General features: G+C 43.6%; 6 protein-coding genes across 6 annotated transcripts; 3 read left to right on the forward strand and 3 right to left on the reverse strand.

Moving 5' to 3' along the window:
* Positions 1-666: 666 nt before the first annotated feature.
* On the reverse strand, positions 667-5,061 carry V865_001296 (uncharacterized protein; the record flags this gene model as incomplete). Its single annotated transcript, XM_066225115.1, has 5 exons — positions 667-1,477; positions 1,539-2,100; positions 2,162-2,775; positions 2,833-3,460; positions 3,528-5,061. The coding sequence occupies 5 exons, from the start codon at positions 5,059-5,061 to the stop codon at positions 667-669; spliced, it is 4,149 nt and encodes a 1,382-aa protein (XP_066081212.1).
* A 2,374-nt stretch (positions 5,062-7,435) lies between these two features.
* Positions 7,436-9,597, forward strand: V865_001297 (uncharacterized protein; the record flags this gene model as incomplete). Its single annotated transcript, XM_066225116.1, has 5 exons — positions 7,436-8,155; positions 8,224-8,345; positions 8,423-9,056; positions 9,162-9,323; positions 9,400-9,597. The coding sequence occupies 5 exons, from the start codon at positions 7,436-7,438 to the stop codon at positions 9,595-9,597; spliced, it is 1,836 nt and encodes a 611-aa protein (XP_066081213.1).
* A 979-nt stretch (positions 9,598-10,576) lies between these two features.
* V865_001298 (uncharacterized protein) lies at positions 10,577-13,312 on the forward strand (the record flags this gene model as incomplete). Its single annotated transcript, XM_066225117.1, has 10 exons — positions 10,577-11,301; positions 11,428-11,684; positions 11,762-11,771; positions 11,848-11,873; positions 11,941-12,296; positions 12,438-12,674; positions 12,763-12,780; positions 12,873-12,993; positions 13,093-13,173; positions 13,272-13,312. 10 exons carry the CDS (start codon positions 10,577-10,579, stop codon positions 13,310-13,312), a joined length of 1,872 nt encoding a protein of 623 aa, XP_066081214.1.
* Positions 13,313-14,252: 940 nt separating this feature from the next.
* Positions 14,253-15,718, forward strand: V865_001299 (uncharacterized protein; the record flags this gene model as incomplete). Its single annotated transcript, XM_066225118.1, has 6 exons — positions 14,253-14,297; positions 14,366-14,458; positions 14,544-14,630; positions 14,708-14,922; positions 15,239-15,295; positions 15,394-15,718. The coding sequence occupies 6 exons, from the start codon at positions 14,253-14,255 to the stop codon at positions 15,716-15,718; spliced, it is 822 nt and encodes a 273-aa protein (XP_066081215.1).
* Positions 15,719-16,161: 443 nt separating this feature from the next.
* V865_001300 (uncharacterized protein) lies at positions 16,162-18,939 on the reverse strand (the record flags this gene model as incomplete). Its single annotated transcript, XM_066225119.1, has 11 exons — positions 16,162-16,233; positions 16,328-16,569; positions 16,633-16,870; positions 16,950-17,102; positions 17,167-17,218; positions 17,283-17,383; positions 17,439-17,518; positions 17,586-17,730; positions 17,865-18,107; positions 18,200-18,693; positions 18,789-18,939. The coding sequence occupies 11 exons, from the start codon at positions 18,937-18,939 to the stop codon at positions 16,162-16,164; spliced, it is 1,971 nt and encodes a 656-aa protein (XP_066081216.1).
* Positions 18,940-19,350: 411 nt separating this feature from the next.
* On the reverse strand, positions 19,351-22,291 carry V865_001301 (uncharacterized protein; the record flags this gene model as incomplete). The annotated part of the gene is made up of 5 exons (XM_066225120.1): positions 19,351-19,383; positions 19,455-21,092; positions 21,165-21,474; positions 21,583-22,073; positions 22,145-22,291. 5 exons carry the CDS (start codon positions 22,289-22,291, stop codon positions 19,351-19,353), a joined length of 2,619 nt encoding a protein of 872 aa, XP_066081217.1.
* Between the last annotated feature and the right edge of the window lie 442 nt (positions 22,292-22,733).

Consider the following 22,733-nt stretch of genomic DNA (forward strand, 5'->3'; position numbering starts at 1 on the left):
GCTTTTTGATTCGAGTGATTGATCATATTCAAACTTCTCAATATCGCATCATCCTCTTCTTTTCTTTTCTTTTCTATTGGTTTTGCTTCATAGATCAAATCATTGGGTTTTCAAGGACACTTCTCCTCTTTCTTTTCTTTGGTGGTTTGATCCGGTAGTATACACACTTACATTTCTGTTGTAACATAAGAGTATAGATATTATCTAGTCAATCATGATATGCTACAGTATGCTACGTCAGCTTGCAATACCCGTATTTCTCAAAACGAAACAGAAAGATGCAATGCATGAAGTATGGAACCTGATTCAAATCAAGGTAAAGGTGATAATCTAGATTACTCGTCTTTGATATGGGATTTACCAAAGTACGAATACTGTAATGAATGAATGATAAGATACATACGTGAGAAATAAAGAACAGGGAAAACTGTATGATGAGACGATAGGAAGAAAGAAAAAGTGGATATATATATATATATATATATGTTAGAAAAAATGATTGATAAGGCTACATGTCATATTTCAAAACAAGAACAAACAAAATAAGTAAATAAATAAATACTCTATCGAGAAGATATTTGAAGAAAATGCAAATGCATAACAGTACTGTACAATGAAATGAATCAATCTCATTGAGGTGTGTGTACAGTATACATTGTACCATATCTACTTCTCTAAATTTTTCTCTTCGTTCAATCCCTGTCCCTGTTCTCCAGTCGTACCGAAACTCATTGGCAAACTACCACTGTCCATATCCAGATGCAAACTTAATTTACTCTTGCTTCTCAACCTATTACCTTTTTTCGTCGGACTAAGTGGTGAGGAAGTAGACGAAGTCGACATTGATGATCCTCCAGATCCAGTCGAAGATATGGTATTGGTGGAATCGGTAGAGTTGGAAGTATTACTTGTAGGTGAGATCATCGAATCTACCGCAGGACGCATTTTCTTAAAACTGGGTCTTTTACTTAATCCACTTGAGGTTGTCGAATCCATTTCTCCGAGGGTCCTAGTCAAGATCTTACCATGTTCGTCCAATCCTCCTTTCGAAGACATCGATTCAATTTCAAGTTCAGTTGGAGACGCTCTTCTCTTCGAGTGCATATCGTCATCCGTCCCCGCTGTACCTACACTAGGGATCGTACTGGTACTTCCAGAAGTTGAATCGGATTTAGCAGGAGTCAAACCCATATTACCCATACCACCTGATACAGAGACCGAAGAGGATTTCGATTGAATTCCGAGTGCTTCATTCTCCTCGTCCAAGATGTGCAGATAATTATGTATGATAGCTCGATGAACGAACAAGTACTGTCGAAGTGATTGAACAAGGGACATCCGTTGGACTCGCATACCTTCTAAGACCGATGCGACAGGGTTTTCCATTTCACTTATAGGTGTGGGTGTTCGATGTTGTATATCCGATCGGATGATTGGCATAGGCGCATGGGAATTTTTCCCATTGTTTTGAGACATCCTTCTGAGAAATGACAACGCTGTTAGCAACGGTTATGCACACCGGGGAGATATAGACTTACGCATCAGGAGGGAGCATATCGGAAGAGTGCTTAGTCGAAGCCAGACTCGGTCGTCGAGTATCACCACCAGCTTCACTGGAGAAATGGGTCGAGATACTTCCTCGATGTTGGAAGAATTTCTCGTCATTTGGTGGACCCTGGGGTTCCGAGGGAGCATCAATGTCCATCTTCTCCTCTTGTGCTTGATTTGACGAGTTCTCAGCCAACGCGGCAGCCGTGAGTGGTTGGAAGGGGGGCGTGGGAGCGGTCACGGTGGTAGTCAAGGGGGATGGCGAGGACGTCAAGATTGGCCGACTCGAATCACTCAAAGCGGTACCGCTGACCGGAGGAGATAAGAAGGATACAGCTTTGCCGGAATCTTGGCTCTTATGACCTGAGTCCGAGGTTCCAAAGTTGACGACTGGATTGGCCGACGAAGGGACAGATGCTGATCGCTCAGTATCGTGGAAATCTCCAGAAGAAGGCACAGATGACCCTCTTCGACCACGTAATTCCCTTCTGAGCCCGTCCAGAATGGCATCAACAATGATGAAACTTCCCGTTCGACCGACACCGGCGGAACCTGAGAACGATCGTAAATGTAAGTATCAACGTATTAGAGTGAAGAAGACCAAGATACTTACAATGGACCAGAACAGGAGGTTGGTTGGATCGACCAGCACGTCCAACGGTTTCCGATTCCTCCACAGCATTATCAACATCTTTGATCAGGTTCAAGAGAGTTTCCGGTGTTTCAGGAACATCGAAATCTGGCCAACCTATACATTGGATTTGTACGATCGTTCTTGGCGGTTCGTCCGGTTCGTCGTGATTCGCCAACTTGAACACTCGTTTTATATTTCGTTCTTTTCCATTAGGGAAAGACATGGTTCGTGGAGTGACAGCAGCAGAACCAAAATCAAATCCTGTTGTTGGTTGTTGTACTTGATCTTCACCTCCCGTTTGGGAGACTACACGAAGATGCAAAGAACCATATGCCTTATCTCCCCAATAATTACCGCACTTGATTAAACCTCCTTCGAATTGCTTTGTGATCATCACGATCACCCGTACACCTTGCTCCCACACCAAAGTCCAGAAATCATGATATGTCGCATCCAGTGGTCCCTGAGTAGCGATGTATCGTCTGGAAGTACCTCGGGGTTGGACGTAAGATGCGTTGATGTAATCTGAATCTTCATCTGGTGGTCGTTCTAATCGGACTCGCGAGAAATCATAGGGCCAAATGTTCTTATACCTACAATCGTACGTTACATCAGAACCGTCTTATCGATCTTTGAGGGGAATGACTCACCTATTCTTCGTACCTCTCTCTACACCAGCAGTAATGGAGAATGGAAAATAATCATCTTGCAAAGTCGCTTCTTCTCCATCCCAATTCGTCAATCTCTGTACTTCTTCCGCATCCTGATGTCTTTTCTCCGCCCAACTTTCTTTCCCGGCTTTATCATTCAACATCATTCCCGATCCTTTACTATGCCATTCCATGACAGCTTGTAATCTTTTCTGCTCGTTCAGTTCGAGATCATAGAACTGCTTCGCCAACTGGTCCATACTATCTTTCTCTGGCATGGTAGCGAGATCACGTAAGAATCCAGGTAAATCTTCAACACGTTTCATCACTTGGTCCGGTAAGTTCAGAGGGATTCGCTCGGTGATCCCACCATGGGAGAGTTCGAGATTCTGTCGGATATTGTCGAAGAAGGGATTCGCAGGTTGCAATTTCGCTTTCTTGGGTGAAGGCATCCCGCTCAGCGTCAGATCGCGTCCGGTCATCAATGGTCGTTCGGTAGCTGTAGAAGTCTGCTGAGATCCAGGTAGAGAGATGCCGAAAGGGTTAGATTTGAAATTGAATCCTGGTGTAGGCGGTATCGAAAGACCTGTAGGTGGTGGCGCGCGTCTGCTCCGACCTTCCGTCGATTCTGTAAGCGAGAGGAGGGACAAGTCAGCATGAGTTCAAAGATTCGAAGAAAACCCGTAAGGTCATACCTTGTCTAAAAGCTAAAGTACCTAGCGTTCCAGCCATCAGTCCCTTATGCACTGCAGCATCTGCAGCAGAGGCCGTACTTGATCCCTGTCCTTCTGCTCCAGCTGCATCATCTTGAGCAACCAATCTGACATCTCGTTGTGATGATAAAGCGGAATGACCGCCTTTCACAAACCATAAATGTCCTGTATATCCTTCTCTCTCGAACTTGGAAGACAATCCATCTAACACGCTTCCATCAGATACCGATCCACTATCTGCATCGATGAGCACGATATCACCCTTCTCACGCCACCGCAGAACAGCTTCTGTGGTGTCTGACGGTAGCATTTGGACCAGCTTGTCGAGGCTGAAAGCTGGCCTACGAAGCAGTGTAGATGGGATCGGGAGTGAGTAAGACGAAGGGACATGCGAATTTTGGAACGATGATGGTGGTCGTACATCAAGTACAAGGGTTGATGGCGAGGATAACAAAGGTAAGAGTGATTTGGCTGTTATTGGTTGTAATCGTTTGCCTCCTGCTCCTGGTGATGATGTAGTCGAGCTCGATGCAAGAGGACTAGGTGACTTTCCCACTCGGGAAGGCGGAAGGGACAGAGATGGGACACTGGTGCTGGCCTTGGGAATCGAGCCTGTCCTGCGGGCCAAAGCAGGTGGCAGTGAGGGGGGCGTGCCGGAGTCACTAGAGGAAGCTCTTGATGTTGATGATGAACCAGATTCACCTTGACTAGGACCTTTCGCCATTGCAGGTGATAAAGTTGATCCGGAGCTAGCCATAGCTTTATACCGCAGTAAAGTCTCGTCACTCAGTCCTCTGGCCGGCCCAGGTGGCGGCAAGACCATGGGTGGCGGCGATGATAATTGCATTGGAGCTTTACCGGGACTTGAGCCCGGTCCACCTCCAGTGGAATCTGCCGAACCTCTTCTTCCTTGAGCACCTTCTCCCCAGAGATTTGCGCCACTCCAACTTCCACCGATGTTAAGACGTTCAAATGGATATCCCAAATGCGGACTACTTCTTCCCATCGGACCCCCCTCCAAAGACGGTGTCGGAGCACCTGAAGTGGCGGCTAGAGAGTGCCATGGCGAGCTGACGCCTGATGCAGAAGGAGTGACGTAAGGCTGTGAGAGGGGAAGGTTGAACCCCGGTGTACGCGCGGATGGTCCAGCAGGGGGAGGATCGGGTGAGCGGAATGGTGAACTTGTCATTGGCGATTGTGTTGGTGAGGGTGAGAAGGGTACGGTCGGTGGCGGGTTTCTGGGTTCGTGAGATCCTGGAAAGTTGGGTATGTTGGTTGGTGGAGCTTGACGACGTCGATCTGGGGTTGTTGTAGAAGAGTGGATGGGAGGAAATGTGAATTCGAACGCGGAGCTAGGTGGAGTAGTTGAAGAAACTGTTGCCGATCCTTTTGACCATCTGTCCTCTTCCACTTCTATCCCACCATCGTCATCCTGATGCTGATATCTAGGTCCATGTCCATATCCATTCGACCGATTTCTCTCCCCATTGACATTCGAACTTGACTCCACCTCCATGACGTGCATCTGGTCTTCTCCTAATCCAAACGATTCGAATCACTAGCTTTTCACGATCAATCTAAAGATTCCTTCCTCTTGAGCGCGGCAGATTGTCCTAATTCAATACCGATTTATCTATCTTTCTAATGAAAAAGATTCATCTTCTGTTAACATCTGGTGCTGGACAGGTGGAATTGAAGGTCTATAGTGTAATGGAAGACGATGTGTTGGGTTATTTTTTTGAGTAGTGGTGCTGTTGTCGGATATATTTTCGTTAGGTGGAAATCAGGTCCAGGGAAATTTTGACTAATATGGCAAAATGACGTTTGACGATGTAGGTAGTCGTAAGACCAGTGTAGTGATGATGATGAATGCAAGTTTTGCAAGTGTGAATGAATCTGTGAGAAGCGGCAGTCGCTTGATTGAACGAATGATGGTTTGTGGTATTATGTTTGTACGATATTGTGAAATGGTCGGGCGTAACGGACGAATGGGATGAATGGTAGATGATGGAAATAACGATGACGATGTTGGTCCGTGATCGATGTCTCACTTCACTCTTCTACCAATGATTAATGATTGATTGCCGAGACGGTTTTCTATAGCGTTGAAGAGAGAAGGGGTATTATATGGTGAGTTGGTGAACTGAGAATATGGGCCGTGTCTATGCTGTCTTTGTTATATGCTATGTGCTATATGCTATAGTTTGTATGCTGTTATGCTAGATATATATATATGGGTTGTATAATTTCCCTTCTTTTCTTCTAACAGGTGAACTTCGGTTTTCATTTTCATTTTCCCCTTATGTATGGTGTCAGGGGATTCCGATGGCAGTGACGTAATTCTGTCCCTGTTACACAGGCCCAAAGCGCATCATTCCACTGCTTCATCATCACTTATCGGCTGTGCGTTATGCTAGGCTCTTTTTCCAGCGTAAAGCATATATACCAGCGTACATAAGTGTAGATGCCTCTCTGGTCTTACCAGCTACTAGTCCCCCATAGATCATATTCTGGACTTTAATATACAGCGTTCCGAGTACGGTCTAGCAAAGAGGTTGGTTTCCGTTCGATCACAGCGAATGGGATGGGATCACTTTGGATATATGCTAGAGTTAATCGCCCTACCAGCAAGTGGCAGAAGCAGAAAGAAATACAAATCAATGGAATACAAATACCACACAAATCAGACCAAATCACGAATATATATATCCTTTGTCTTCCTCGTTGGATGATATAAATACAAATCGAGTTCAAATGACATCCTTGCGGACTTAAGTCGGCTCTACCTCTCATGAGGATACAGGTATGTCACTGAATCCGAATTGGAAGAAAGCCGAAGGGGAAGTGTAAGCTTGACCCCGTCTTGATTTAAGCGTCTTTGCGTTTGAGCCGAGGTATGAAAGGCGTACGGTAGCCGGGGCTCGGTTGTAAGAATGGAAGCTCAAGCCACATCTTTCATACTGTATATCCTTACCAGCTGGTATATGCATTCCAGCAGCGAGAAAAACGGCGTTGTCAGAAGAATCAAAGTACACAGTCTTTTTTGCCTCCGAGCATGGTGATCGAGGTGAGCCTGATTTTGGCCCCAGAGGGCGGTCCTGCCACGTGGAGAGCCGGGCTCATGATCAGGCACATCAAAACTGCACTGTAGGTTTAACAGTTAAGAGTTAAGGTTAACGGAAGTATCGTGTTGACATAGGAGACGGGCTGTGAGATGGGGATGACGATGTTGACACGTCGTACGTACTCCAACTAGCTCACTTGCATTCAGATTATATGCTTACAACATATAAGCGAATGCAAGTAATGTCATGACCCTTTGCTTACCCACTGATTCGGCTCGTCATCTCTTGCCTATGACCAAATCGAAATGTCACATCGTCAAAATTCCTCGGCATCCTTCGCAGGTGAATGCAACGGCCACCAACAGCGAGTAAGATATAGATTAAGCGTACGATGCAATGACGCTAATACGAGCAAAACGAGCAAGCCAAAAGCCAAGAAACATCGCCACTGTACTGGTCATTGATTACAGGTTGAATCTCATTTCATTTCAACTGGCTGCATTTCTTACAATACGAAAATACCAAATGATACCAATGACCAAATGACAAGTATGTGACGATAAATACATGACTAATCGTTCGTCTAGCGTTGTAGAACTCATCACCACTCATCATCGTCCTTATCTCTTCTTTTATTCTCCTCCCACACCCTGTATTTCAAATCATTTCTCAACCACGCTCTTTATCGATCCGCACATTCGTCGCCCTATCATATCCTATCGAATCGAACTCATCGCCTCTCTTCCTTCTCATCTCAACATCACTTTTGAACTAATTCAGCTTATTCCTCAACTCCATACATGACTGTTACCACCTTCTCTCACCATGCCCAACCGACTCCCTCGTCATGTGATGGACTGCATCCTCCAGCTCCTCGAACCACTCGACATCCTACGGTGTGCGGCCGTCTGTAGATATTGGAACAGTATAATTCATAAATCCGTCTATATCCAATTAAAACTTCGTGAATCTTTACATCAATCTCAACTTTACGATGGCGAACGGAGCTTTCCTCCGGGTGAACGACTCCGGAGACTCGTTACTAGAGAAACCAATTTAGATTTGTTGAGACCTAGAATTAAGCAATTCAACTTACCTGTTGATCAGGTATTGCATACAGTAGCCGGGAAATACGTCATCACGCAACCTTTAGAACAGGTGGATAGACCTGATCCATCAGAAGATGGAGATGGTAAATATACTTTGTGTACTATATGGTTAGACAATCGTCCTAAAAAGGTAAAAGTCTCTTTCAAACCATTCACAGATCTTTTCGATCTGGATGTCCACCAAGATGTGATCATTGTACAGGAAGATGAGGGACATGAACATGATAGGAAGACAAATCTTAGAATGAGAGTATTACATCTGTTTAACGAAGGTGAAGATGCGACTCCACGTGATATAGATGGATTTAGGATACTGGAAGAGGGATGGGAAGGTGATGAACCTCATAATATCAGTTTGACAATAGATGGGAGAGTCATGATTTGGTGTAGTGGGATCATATGGATATACGATTGGAATTCGGGTGAAAGATTAGGTGTGAGTTGTTATTGATCTCGTTCTGTGTATAATGTCAGCACACCTGGACTGACGGTGTGATGAGATAGCGAATTCCACCGACATCACCTAGAATATGGGAAAGTAATTTGGGTATGGCATGGGCGGGAAAGAATATCGTACTGGGGCTAGATATGCCTCACGACCCAAGTGATGAAGAAATGGAACATACGTGAGTATCCTCTCGCCATATTCCTCATCATCGGTATAGTAAGAATACTAATCTGGTATTCTGCGTTTCCTCTCTAGAGAGGCATACCTCGCAGTATTCGAAGTCGACACCAGCTATCCAGGAACCAGCTCCCTCCCTCTTTTATTGGAATTACCATTCTGTTCCGACTTGCTCGACGACACAGTTAGGGATATACTTGATTTGCCTGAAGATGCTACTATCATCCCCCGAACCCAAGATCACCTTCCATTCCTCCAACGAAACGCTCCCTTTGGTTTGATCCTTGTCGCTACCGAATTTGTCATCAATGAAGATGTAGTATGGAGGTTGATCATCGTCTTGCCAACTAGTGAATTGCAGAAATTCGAATTGGAGAAAGAAAGGAAGATCCCTCCACCCAATGTCGCATGGGGTAATGAATGGGATCCATTCGCAGGATTGGATTCCATACCTTATTCGCAATGGTCTGGACACGCTTACACGTGGGCTGAACCTGCCCGTTCACCTAATTATTTTCATGGTTTTTATGAAGCTCAAAATTCCCTTAGATTATATCATCATAATTATACATTTATGGAACTTCATGGCCTCCTCCATTTGACGGTATTGGATTTCAACCAGAAGAGATTGAGAACTATAGCATGTGGTTTTAGAACCTTGGGTGGGTTGGGTAAGATTGGTGAGGTTGAAAATCAGGCTCATGCGAGGGATGTAAGTGATCCAACAAATTTCCTATCAAAAGCACTTTTCGAATTTTTGGGTCTGTCCATATGGTATGGTTTGACGCTGAATCCGTGGTTTGTGTGTACTCTATAGCGAAGAAGACCGATCAGATATAAACGCGAGATCATTCGACCTGTCAAAAACGACGAGGACAGTAATTTAGGATGTGCAGAGATAGGGGGAGAATTCGTACTCGGACAAAAAGGACTGGTGAACGTTGTTGTTTTCGACGGTGAGAGACTGTTCTTGCAACAAGTAAGTCAAATCCATGAAAATCTCAGATGTGACACAACGAATGGTTGCCTGATTCATATTCAATCGTGTGTCATAGCGCTCAGTCGGTAAATGTTGGATCTTGGATTTCGGTGTAAGAGAGATAGTTGGAATAGCAGGCGAAGAACCTAGAACTGAAGAAGGTGAAAGTGAATCTTCGCAGGTGTCCTTGAATGAGGAAGAACCTTCGAGAGCTGGCGGGACGAACCCTCATGGAGATACTGAGAATGATATTATTCAAGGAGGTGGTGGATGATGAGTGAGTGATGACAAAAACGAAAAGAATTAATATGAGATAGAAAATATGATAAAGATGAGAATAAAGTCAGTTGTAGAATTCCATAAAACATAAAATAGAAAGAGGAAACATGCAGTGTCCTACGATAAGTATAACGATGTGTATGAATCAGTTCATGTCACATTTCCACATGTGCAAGTGAGAGTGAGTATCCTGTATCGATGTTGGTGAGTGAGAACGGATGTCCATGCATCTCTAAGAAGAATAGTAGTGCAGTGAGTAACTTGAGGATCAGCAGTAACCTCGAGACACACCCCATATAATACTGTACCCTGAATCCCCTCGATCCCGGCGGCGACCTTCGCATTCAATTAATTCATTTACAGTGGGTATCCACATATTTTCAAATCGCAACTTCTCGTCCACTCTCATGTTCATGTCCATGTTCATAACGTCAGATATCACTCGAATATCAAATATCCAGTATGGATGCGACCACGTCGTTGACGGTTTATCCGAGGATCCGGGGAAAGACCATCCTCCGATCATGGACTAAGGAGAGATGAGTCTGGGCATGTCTTGGCGTCGACGTTTGATTGATTCCTACTTGTTACCCTATACCCTAATCGCAAGTAACTCTTGTGAGTAGTGGACAAGTGATCCAAGCCAAGAAACCCTACAAGGGGGTTTCATCAAACAGGCTACTCATACTGTACAGTATGCAGTATAGAGAGACACACGGATCAGCTCAACACGAGACAAGAGACAAGCCAAGAGACCAAGAGACGAAAATCAAATTCACCATCAGAACCCAAGCAACCATGCATTGTATCCCTTAAAGGTCCTCCTTTTTTTTTCCCTCTTCTCTACAGAATAACATCCTCGATCCCAGACTTTCCATCAGTATCAGTATCACCCATCACCAGCTAATCGCCTTTCATTCAACACAGCCTTTCTATCTTTCATTTTGATGTTGTTATCCAACTCGATTTAGCTAATGTCACGTTCACCCTTGTTATCGAATGCAGCAAGTCCAGGTATGTCAAGAATCTCTCAATCAAGTTTGAACTCTACCACTTCGATGTTACCTTCCAACCAGAACCAGTATTCTCAAAGCTCTTTAGGCCATTCATCTTCAAGTGGAGGAGGGGGTGGGAGATTCGGTCCAACAGCTCAAATTGGTGGTGGTGGTGGATCAACGACAGCGTATGATTCCCAGTCCGGGGTCGGAGGTGGTGATGGTTTACATCAGAGGTTCACTCATGATGAATTACAAGATCAAGATGATGAAATGGACGATCATCTACATACTTTTACCGCAGCGGAACAGAAGAATGTTGATCATTCTGCTTCGTTGAACCTAACAAGTTGGAGAGGTTGGGCAAACGCTTTGACACTTGGATTCATCGCTATGGCATGTATAGGTATATTTGCCTTGTATCCAATATTCGACTTTTACATGAAAGATGATAATGCTATGGGAGCCAATACGGCAGGATATAATCTAGGTGGAATCAATTCAACAGGTCAATATCCCTCTGTACCAGGTTTACCAAAATTGATAGATGATGATACACCGGAAGATGCAAAGACTTGGACAAGTCTTCAAGGTGAAGAATGGCAATTGGTCTTTTCAGATGAATTTAACAAAGATGGTAGAACGTTCTTTCCTGGAGATGATCCGTTTTTCACAGCTGTGGATTTACATTATTGGGGAACAAAGTGAGTAAAATAATCGATCAACTCAACATTTGTTATTCGACACCACTTATCCCTCCGCGTATACAACGTTTCATCCCCCATGAGTCTCATTTTCAGACGCTAATTACTTTTATGATCAACTCCTAGCGACTTCGAATGGCTGGACCCCTCAGCAGCAACTACCAAAGATGGTCATCTTGTAATCACCATGTCGCAAGAACCGATCCACGATCTCAATCTGAAAAGTGGACAATTACAATCTTGGAATCAACTTTGTTTCAATAAGAACGCCTACGTATCAGTGTCAGCTAGTTTACCTGGACATTCACACATTGGTGGATTCTGGCCTGGTTTTTGGCTGATGGGCAATTTGGGTAGACCAGCTTATGGAGCTTCGACTGATGGTGAGTGATGAATATCCTTGGAATTATCCCTTGTCGATGTATAAGGAATGGATAATAATGATTGGTTTATCACTTAGGTACCTGGCCGTGAGTTGTCTTCTCGACTTAGTACAGACAATGAAGATCGAAGGAGATCTTACTGATGGTTGGGTGGTAAATCTAGATATACATACGATTCATGCGATATCGGTAAGTAGCAGTACACAGCGTTTACCACAAAGTAGAAATTTCTGATTCTGAATATTCGGTGTTATAGGCACTTTGGCAAACCAAACCTGGCCTAACGGTACCGCCCCAATCGCAACCCTAACAACAGGAGAGAACGACGGTGTATTATCTTACTTGCCCGGACAGAGATTATCGGCCTGTACATGTCCAGGTGAAGATCATCCAGGTCCGGATGTGTCTGTCGGAAGAGCCGCTCCCGAAATCGATATTGTCGAAGCTCAAATCAGGATTGCTGAGAGACACGGCGAAGTATCTCAATCCAATCAAGTGGCTCCGTACGATGATCATTATCAATTTAATAATCGGTCTGGATTCGTGGAAGTTTACGATGAGGATTTGACAATGTTTAATACGTATTTGGGTGGTTATTACCAACAGGCTGTTGTGAGTATCTTTCTACCCTATCGAATCCAGACCAGTCCATATTAGGACTTTCAAGACCGATGGTTTGGTTGTCTGTAAAAACATATTATGTTTCGATGATTCGAGTTTGATATGGTGGGCTGATGTAAGTCGACGTATTAGTCCGGCGTGACCCTTCTTCCTGATCGAATATACTCCAACCAGGTAGTCGGAGGACGTAGTGGAGAATTTGCCGAATTCGGTGTTGAATGGAGTGCGTTCCCGGAAGAGAGAGAAAAAGGATATATAAGTTGGGTATCGGATGGTAAACGATCTTGGACGATGTATGCAGATGCGGTTGATGAGAATCCTAGGACAGGTGTGGGACGGAGAATTGTCTCAGAGGAACCTATGGCTATTGTGAGTTCGTCTCTTTTACAGTTTCTATACAGTATTAATGTAAACTGATCGGTTGATGAACACTTTGGATTCTATGTTGATATTCTAGATTATCAATCTGCATGCTGTAAGTCTGCATGTCTTCATATCCCGTAATCCAGTGCTTTAAAAAGAGTTACTTGCTGGCTGCCGCTTACACTCGAATATCATGCCTTCTAGTCGAACAATTTCCAATTTGTAGATTGGGCCAACATGATCTTCCCTAATTACTTCAGAATTGATTGGGTCAGAGTATACCAGAGGCCTGACGGATCGGGAACGATCGGATGTGATCCTGCGGGTGAGTTGGAGTGCAGACACTGTCATCATGTGACGAAGGAATGGTATTGTCGAGTGTAGAATGCTCATGCTGATAATTTGTAATGTATCCCTAATGCAGATCACCCAACGAAAGATTACATCGAAAGACATTTGGAAGTTTATACGAATCCGAACTTGACCACTTGGGTAGAAGGAGCTGGTAAGTTCTACCGTTGTATCCCTTTAGGAGGGTCTGTCTACAGTACCTCTAGTGAAGTATTACCGATGTTGATATTCGAAGTTGCGTTTGGATTACAGGTAAAACATGGCCTAAAAACAGATTGGTTGATCAATGTTGATCATGATCCTTCCATCTTCTAACTTTAGTGGATTGACCTACCTAAGAGCAGAACAAGAAAATAACGAAAAATCCCCTACGACGATAAAGATCAGCTCAATCAATAGACTGCTTGCTTGCTTGCTTCAATTCCAGGTCGGTAGATACGGATTCATGTATATATAGATTTAAACATAGTGAAAAACAGCACAGTAGATTTACGGACATCACAATACAATACCATACACCACCATACAATCATTCAGTCGAATTCTGATTCGAATATCCATATGCATACTCATTGATACCCATGCAAGTAGAGGAAGGTCTTCACACTGTCTATTCGAGGCACATAGGCGAATGCTTGATTGTCAGATATACGCACACAAAGCAATCGTACCTTACCCCCCCTTGTCTGGAACATAGTATCGCACTGGCCGTTGATCATCCGATCTCGTACAGTAGTGAGATCATACAAAGGCAACGAGCATGAAACGCCTCAGTTCCTCGTTGGTCGCAAAGAATATGCCTCATGCACACATGCATTGTCAATATTGAAACGCTGGGAATGTTGTCTCTTGAAGAAAGCAAGTGTTCTACGCCACCCCCGATCTGGATTCGGAGTCACGTGTGCAGGGTAAGATAAGATGTTTCAGGGAGAGAGAGCACAACAAATAAGAGGCTAAATTACAATGACAGAGATGTAAGGTTTCGGTTTCATTTGTTCACTTTGTAATTACGTTTACAATCCTACTGCATTTGGAGCTAATCCACTCTACCACTTTAGTTGGTTGATTCACCACTCCCTGTTCATCTTCTTTCTTCTCTCATTTGTTAGTAGCTCCTTCATCATCCAAATATAGCTCTACACCACCTATTTCGAGGCAAAAGACAATCTCGATCCCATTAATACATACACACATATATAGATATATAGAAATATACATATTCATTTAGATAAAATGAGGTTCAGTACCGTCATCACCGCTTTACCATTCATCTCTATTGTAAGTCCGATTCAATCCCTTTGTCTATCCATCCTACACACACGTCCATCTTGCTGATTCCGTTGCAGATCATTGCATCTCCATTATCGTTAGTAAAGAGACAAGATGGTGAAGCACCTGCATGCGCTCAAGATTGTTTCGATTCGGTAGATCAATTCGATGTGAGTGGAGTTTTGGTTACAGGACATGAATGTAACAATCCCGAACAATCGTTGACTGATTGATCAATGTCCTTGTGATTTATAGACCTGCTCTCAAGGTGATATACAATGTTATTGTACCGATGAAATCATCACCGCATCTATTAGATCGTGTTTAAGTGCAAGTTGTACTGTAAGTCCCACTTTGTCTCAACTCTCAATCGTATGTGCATCACTTTAATTGACCATATATATGTCCTCTCTACATAGACCGCCAACGCGACTGAAGCTATCTCATACGGAGAAGCCTACTGTGCTTCTCACGGAGCTACATTAGGTGGCGGATCATCCTCGTCTTCCTCTTCAGCTTCAGCAGCAGCTACATCAACATCGTTCGTTTCTTCCTCTACCACTTCAACCACTTCGACTAATATTGAATCATCTAGTGTTTCTTCGGCTTCTGCATCATCATCTTCTAGCTCTGCGTATGTCTCCTCTTTACCTCTACCTGTATCATCTACTTTTACTTCAAACAGTTCATATACAGCCATTCCCACTTCAAATACTTCATATCCTACCAATACTTCATCCTATCCAATTCCTACTTCTTCGGTATTCAACACCACCTATAACACCACCTCTTGTCTGAACACTTCATCCATCTCATATTGATCATGTCCATCTTCTTGAACGTACATACGACAATATACATGCTTTCTCTTTCTTTCATATATACCCGGACAATGCATAACAAAACAAGCAAAGAATACCTCACTGAGACTTGTTTTGGTATTCACATAGTACCGCATCTCACTCTTCGACATCTTCAAGATCGATATCAACATCAACATCAACTGCGTAAGTACTAGCTCCTTTTGTTAAAACGTGGTATTTTGACACTAAAAATATGATGAAACGAGCTAAAAAGCTAACTTTTCACATTAAATTGTTTTTAGTACTTCTTCAAACCCTGAAACCACTACAACCAGCAAGAGTTCTTCAACCACCACAGCAGGTCAAAGTACAGCCGTCGTGACTGTTACTTCATCGTCTTCCGGTACTCCTCCTACGACTGTGTCAGCTGCTGCTGCTCAGACTACCTCGGCTACTTCCGCGCCTGGCTTGGTATCTACCTCTACGTCGACTGTTAGAGCATCATCGTCGTCCTCTGCCAATGCGTCTAGTGCGGGAGCTTCGTCAGGCGCTGAACGAGGTGTGGTAGTGATGGCAGGATCGATGGGGATGGTATTGATCGGTTTGGCTAGCATGTTGATTTTGTAAATTCTATTGACAATTCAGGTTGAACTTCGATTTGCTTCTTCTGTATTATATATCTATTTTTTTTTTTTTTTTTTTGTTTCATTCTAGTTCATATACCTGACGTACCTTGGGTTTACCTATATCATATCATGATACCCTCGTCAACATCTATCTGTAAAGAAGAATATCTAGTTACTTGAATCTTTACCTCATATACATTATACATTATATATCATATAAACCATGGACAATACGATATCATTGACCCGTTCTATTACCTTATCTCCATTTCTGGATATTCAGGTATTACCATAAAATCATGTACAATACAGTAAGATTAAAAAATCCAATCCATATTTGAGACAACAATTGGTTTTAGAACTAGAGATAACAGAAAGAACTGTTCCTCTAACATTCATTCATACAATCTCCGAATTGCTGAAAAGATCAACCTCTTAACTACGCTATGCTTTCTTAATTCTTTTCGCTTCTCTTTCCAGAGCCACTCGAACAGCACCGACTGTAGGTGCCATAGCCTTTCATATCGCACCACATCAGCTTTTCTGCCGAAAGACAATTGATAGACAGTGGGATAAAGCCAAATCAAGACCTGATGAATCACTGACTCACCTTCTTTACTCGCTCAGGATCGAAACCCAAAATTACACCCGTCTCGATAATAGCTTTCACTTTATTCTCGGTCGATCTCAAATAATTAGCCATCTTAATCGCCTTGGCCTCTTTCGCTTTAACGTTGGTATTCAGTGTACCAGCCTGTGAAGGAAGTATGGCCGACCAGTATTGTCTGAGGAATTCAGTCGCAGCGTTATGGCATGATTTCATCTGTTCATACAATTGATCGGGAAATGGTGCTGTGGGAACAATCCCATTATCAGCAGATTGAGATGTGCTTGGCTTGGTGGGTTGGTACTCACAATTAACAGCCGATTCTGCATTTGACCTTACATGCAAATCCTTGACTACCTGATGAGCGGCAGCCTGAGCGTTACGCTGTTCTGCAAATGCCTGATAAGCAGGATTCGTCTCGTTCATATTGGTCGTACCGTCCGGATCGACCGGATGAAAACCTGGATTGGGTAAACAGATAGATGCGAAATCGGGCTTGAAGTCGGTTAAATTCGTAGTAGATCGGGTAGCTATTGAAAGCAGTTCCTACACCAGATAGTTCCGTCAACCCACCTCCCAACGGATATTGAAAGGGAAAGCAATAAGGTGGGACTACGATACTCACCTCATCACTCTTTCCTGGTAATACTCCAACATCACCTTCTTGACCCTGTTTATCCGCTTCGCCCGCTGCTTCCTGTACGTCCAACGCTATGGTGTTTTCTTGAGCTGGTCCATGTAGATCTTCAAGATCGATCTCATTATATAAATCCATTCCCTAATGATGATCAAGTGTATCAGTTGGGTAATCACTTTTGCTGAGGAAAATTGCGGCAACTGACCGATCCATATAGTGAATCAGTCAAAGCAGATTCATCTCGATTCGCTTCGGCTCTAAGAGACAGCAAAACATGAGATCAACAGCTATACCAGGATGGGCGAATCAATGAAGACCCACGCTCTGAGCAATTTCTTTGAATGATCGTTGAAACGCCTGATCAAAGGTAATGCGCTTCTTTCTCGTCCAGCTTGCATCGTAACGTCTCTCACGGTGATCGCCTTAATAAATCACTACTGTCAGCTAATGGTGGTCTCTACATCCGACATTACTCACTTCACCGTGATCCTCTTCAGTAGCAGCTAAATCCAAGAATCTCTCAACATCATCAGGTAACGTCTGTCTAGGTTGGATATCTACCAAGAGAGACACAGTAAATTTCAGCCTCGTCGCGACTCTTGAAACAGGGCCGTTTACACTCACTCCAATCGGGTTCTTCTAAATATTGATCAAAGATATCATCTTTCTTTCTCGCACTTTCATCAACTGCTGATTTTCTCACAGACGCTCGATGTCTCTCCCATAATTGAGAAGTAAAATACCGTGACCAAAATTCGGTTTCGCTTATCTACCAGTGTCATGAACTTTCAGTCAATATGACAATCACCTGTACAATATCGTGATAGGGTTGAATTTGAGGTATATGTCGATTTGATCGGTAAAACATGGTGGATGGATAGGAAGTAGGAGCAAAGGACTCACCCCTGGAACATATTTCGCATAAGCATCCTGAACCACCGGAAACTCTTCGAATATCTCCCTTGTCAATTCTTTAGACAATTTCAAGACTATCGGACCATTCTGATCGGCCTGTTTGATGCCTACTCCAGTCCCACCGGTAGATTTCCCTTTCCTACCTGCATCCAAATCGAATCTGTCATCTAACAATCTAGAAGCTCGACCGGGCTTTTGGGAATATAACATTTCTTCTGCTTGGATCAAAGCCTAGATTCGCCAAAGACGTAATCAGCACGAGCATGATATTTGACGATTGTATAGGGAGAGTAACAATGAGCAGGTATGAGAGCTTGACATACCTCCCTACCATCCCAAAATTCCTCTTCTGTGATTTGTTTCCCAATGACCAATTCTCGATGTAACATTCTCAACGTCGGATTCTTCTCTAAAACCTTTTGTCGTAATTTGTATTCCTTCTTACGCTGAGCTCTTACTGCCGGTGAGAACGTCGCAGGAGATCCACCAGTAGTAGGTGTACCTGGTGTTCCTGCTGGACTGGATATATCATCGAGTTTCCTTTTGGTTGATGCTGACAATGACGAGACTGTCTGTGCTGTCGATGTACTTGGTACACCTGCCGAAGCTGTAACGGCAGATGTAGAAGCAGCCATGGGTGCTTGAGGGTTCTTGTTGGCAGCTACGAAAGGTATAAGGATATCTTGAACTTCCTTTCTATCATTTTCTCTTGTTGTAATATTCGAAAATACAAATGTCAATCCACCTAGGGGTATATCATCTTTAAATAGGATTTTCAAACTGATCGATTTGCTTCCTGCTTTACTCGCTAGCATATCTATATATCCATTTACCAGATGATATGAGCACACGAGTAAAGCTTTATAAAGGATGTTTGATAAGAGATAAGAGGTAAGAGAGTGCTAAACCCACTGATGGCCCTATCCATAGATTGGTTTTGACGATCCATCGCTCCCTGTGTTTTGGGTACCCAGGCTATATGAGTGGCCGTGACACTCAACGTACCGGGTACTTTCTTGAAGTCGACATCGTAGCGACGTACTTGAGATGATTCTCCGGCCATCTCCGAGTTATGTATGCTGAAGATTACCAGTGGATACGCTCGATACTTGATCTTCGATAATCAAGATAGAGAGAGTCGATAGGTTGACGGTACTCGTCATGGTTGATGATGTGGGTGGAGGCATGATGAATCTAGTGAATCAACATCCCTGTTATATCCTCCTCCCATTTAATCTACATCCGTCCGAACGATTAGGATCTCAAAGTAACTTACACATCCCAACTGGCAGAGGCCAAAGCCAATGGAAAGAGGGAGCATCGATAAAATGGTCGGCACTGGGGTATCTAATCAATAACTCATAAAATCATATATATACATGCGGTATGTACAATAAGACCCTTCGGACCATTTCCATGTCATCTATATTTTCCACCTTATACGTTCCAGTAGACGATGATAATTGCAGATCTGTCAATCAAAATCCATGATTGTAGCTCCATTTTGCTATTAATCTCATCAGCATACTATACATGCATACAGTAAATATATACGACGAAGAAGTGTGTATAACTCACCATATACATGATCAATTGATTACCATCGAAATGCAGTTCAAGTAATTTCCTTTTTGTATCCCACATCAAATCGACTCTACTCTCTCTAAACTTTAGATGAGAGTCCATAAACTCATCTTCAAACATATCATGAGTCGATATCTTCTTATCCCCTATAATCGATTCGGTTCGAGTGGGGAACTTTGATAGTTTTGGTAGAGCTATCGGTTTAAGTAATTTACATTCTCCCATTATAGTATCTCTCAACTCTCTTTGGCCATTATCACTACCGAGATTGAGATTCTTCAATGATACTCCACCTGAACCTAGAGGTACACTGAATTTGAATTTTGAATACGTATCGTCATGCACTATGTTCGAGTTGAAGTCCCTCATTATCAATGTCGTAGGTATGAATCGAGAATCGACTTGATGGATTGTCTCAGCTTTGATCTTCTGGTAGTTCGGTTCAGCCAGGAAGACCTTCGTTCCAAACGTTGTGGGCCGTCTGGTAAGAAGCGAAAATCTGAATGAACCGGATTGAGCCCATTTATCATGATGGATGTATTTCATCACATTGCTATTCCCTATCCCCTTTCCAGATCGTTTGCCATTTAGGGATTGACTGGATTCCCGAAGATCAGGTTGAGTAGTGGCTTTTTGATTCATTTGTTGCTCGTGTTTGCTTCTGTGTTTCCCCTTTCGCTTGCCCTGTTTGCTTTGATCGGCGGACACTCTAGATGAAGTACGTTCATCATCTGACTCCGTTTCCCATTCATGTCCCTCAGCTTCTTCCGAACCACCGTCATTGGCTGATTGCAATTGACGATTCAACGCTTTCTGTACCGAAAAATCTGGTGCCCACATAGTCGCTAGGTCCTTCTCATTCATGTTTCTAGCCCTATGATTTCTGGTGAGGGTGACGGTGACCTGATGAATGATCTCTCGAAGGGATATCACACCTTGACATTGAATCCATGAATCCCCACCGGGTCCAGGGGTCGAAGCCAGTATAGTGAAAGTCATCACTCCGTCTCTTTCACCTTTGAGCAGTGCATCATCGATGTGAACTTCGCCTAGATCGCATGACGAAGGGGAGATCATGGGTTCAGGCGGGAGAAGCATGTCTATGGGACTTAGTGGGAACGCTGGCATCATGTTGAATGGTGGCGATAAGAAGCCAACGATAGGTTCGCAAATCGGTATATCCTGATGATCCCATGTACACGGTTCCGAAGGATCATAGCCGGTTTCGGTATAAGCTCTATGAGCGAAGCCCGAAGGCTTCATACCTTTGGAAGGATCGACGGTCTTATATGCCTCGAAGGAGCAGAAACCATCGACAAGGCGCTTGGGAGCCTCAGAATCGTCTTCGTCGCTATCGTTATCCTCCTCCTCGTCATCGTCAACGTATCGATTATGCCTGGATGGTATCGGACCCGTTCTTCCTCGTACCTTGTAACCTCTTGACATTTTCTTGGCTACATCACTGGACCTGTTTTGATGATCTTTACCATGACGCAACTTCGACTTCGACGTCGAATTTTTGGGTTCCATCGGAGTCGCCCTTTCCATGGTTCTGAAGACGGACACCAAGACAAAATTACCGAAGAAACGGAAGTCATCAGGAAAATTTGGCTTAGGGGAAGGGGCAATTTTCTAACGTTTATCGACATATCACACGTCAGTCGTCATGTTCAGGGATAGTCACAAAGAGGATATCTTACTCACTCCTATCGAAACACCTTTTTTCCAATCCCAGACACCCAAGAAGCCAAAATCGGCGTCACCAGTGGGTCGGAGCATCAGCCCAACTCTCCCTCCAGGTGCTAGTTGAGCTTTCATCTGGTGGAGATGGTATCTAGCTGGTAATTTAACTTCGATAAATCCCATAGCTGCTTCTGGATGACGAGTAGCTCCTTCGTAGGTACCTTTGGCCGGGGCTAGTGTATCCGTCGGAGGAAGTAGCTGATAGAGATAGATTCGGAAGTCGGATAACACGTCGGAGTTGGGAGGTAAGGTTACGCAACATCGTTTGTTGCTGCGAAGATTGGATTCAGAACGTCAGCCACACCTCAAGAAGGTAAATTGTCATGGCAATCAATGGGAACCCAGCAAAAGAGAGCTCGAAGGATGAGGATTGACTCACAATTCCCTCACAACAGCTACTACATTATCTTCCACACACATCGTAATCATGTTATAACAACCGGCTTTACCTAAATTATATCTCCATTTATAATATCCTTGATGTTTGATTCCACCCCTCGATTTCTCTTCGCTTTCATTTTCGCTAGAGGAAATCTTCCAGATACTGAAAGAATCAAGTTGATATCCTGCCTTTTCATCCTTTGGATTGATTCTGAGTTTGTTCATCCTCTCACCGAATAGGAGATAACCCGAATCGGACTCGAACATCGTGCTATTTGGGATATGGATACATTTGATTGAAGTTGGTTTTAAAGATTCCAGACGCTCTTCTTTCTCCAGTAACGCTTGTAATTCTTCTGAAATAGGTTTGTGCCGAGAACCGCCATTGTCGTTGTTGGAGGAAGAGGTAGGTATAGCATGGTAGTATTTACGATAAGATAGTTGAAGTCGAGAAGAAGAGGTGAACACTTGATTGATGTGCTTGTTTACCTACAATCCCATCACATCTGCTCAGCTCATCACTTTGCCAAACACATTTGATCGAGGCGTAAGTCACTTACTCTCAGTAGCCTTGCTGTGTCACTCAAACCCACATGTCGGAAGATCAGCTCCAAGATCTCCGAGTAGGCATGATCACTGAACAACTGGGCCAGCCCTGGTTGAGGCTCCTTCTCGGTAGGTCCATCGTCTGCTGTCGAGTCAGCCATTATAGTATCGAATTGTTGATGTATGGTACGGAGTGTTGTGATATGATGCGATGAAGAGAGAAAAGTGATGGGTGAAGAGATTGAGGAGGGGAATTGATTTAGTTATTTGTGTGAAAAGATAACAAGCACGGACCCATGAGCGGGAGCGTGGATCAAACGAGGTCAAAGCTCATGTTCAGGACCCTCCAGTCCATTTCAACGTTACAACATCTTTCTGAGTCTCATAGCTATTCAGATCTTCCTACCTCTCTTCATTCAAAGTCAAGAGTGTTGCATGAACAATACCCACTGGAATGTGCTTGTTTGTCAAACAATTAGATAACTTAAGATTAATCTTAGGGGAAGGGTGAATCCGAAACACGAATGTTGCATTCCGACGGAACATCGATCATCCTGCCTTCTTAAGATAAGATTAATCTCAATACCTCAAGCTTACCAGATT

The sequence above is a fragment of the Kwoniella europaea genome, chromosome 1 (assembly GCF_036810445.1).
Source record: "Kwoniella europaea PYCC6329 chromosome 1, complete sequence".
NCBI lineage: Eukaryota > Fungi > Basidiomycota > Tremellomycetes > Tremellales > Cryptococcaceae > Kwoniella > Kwoniella europaea.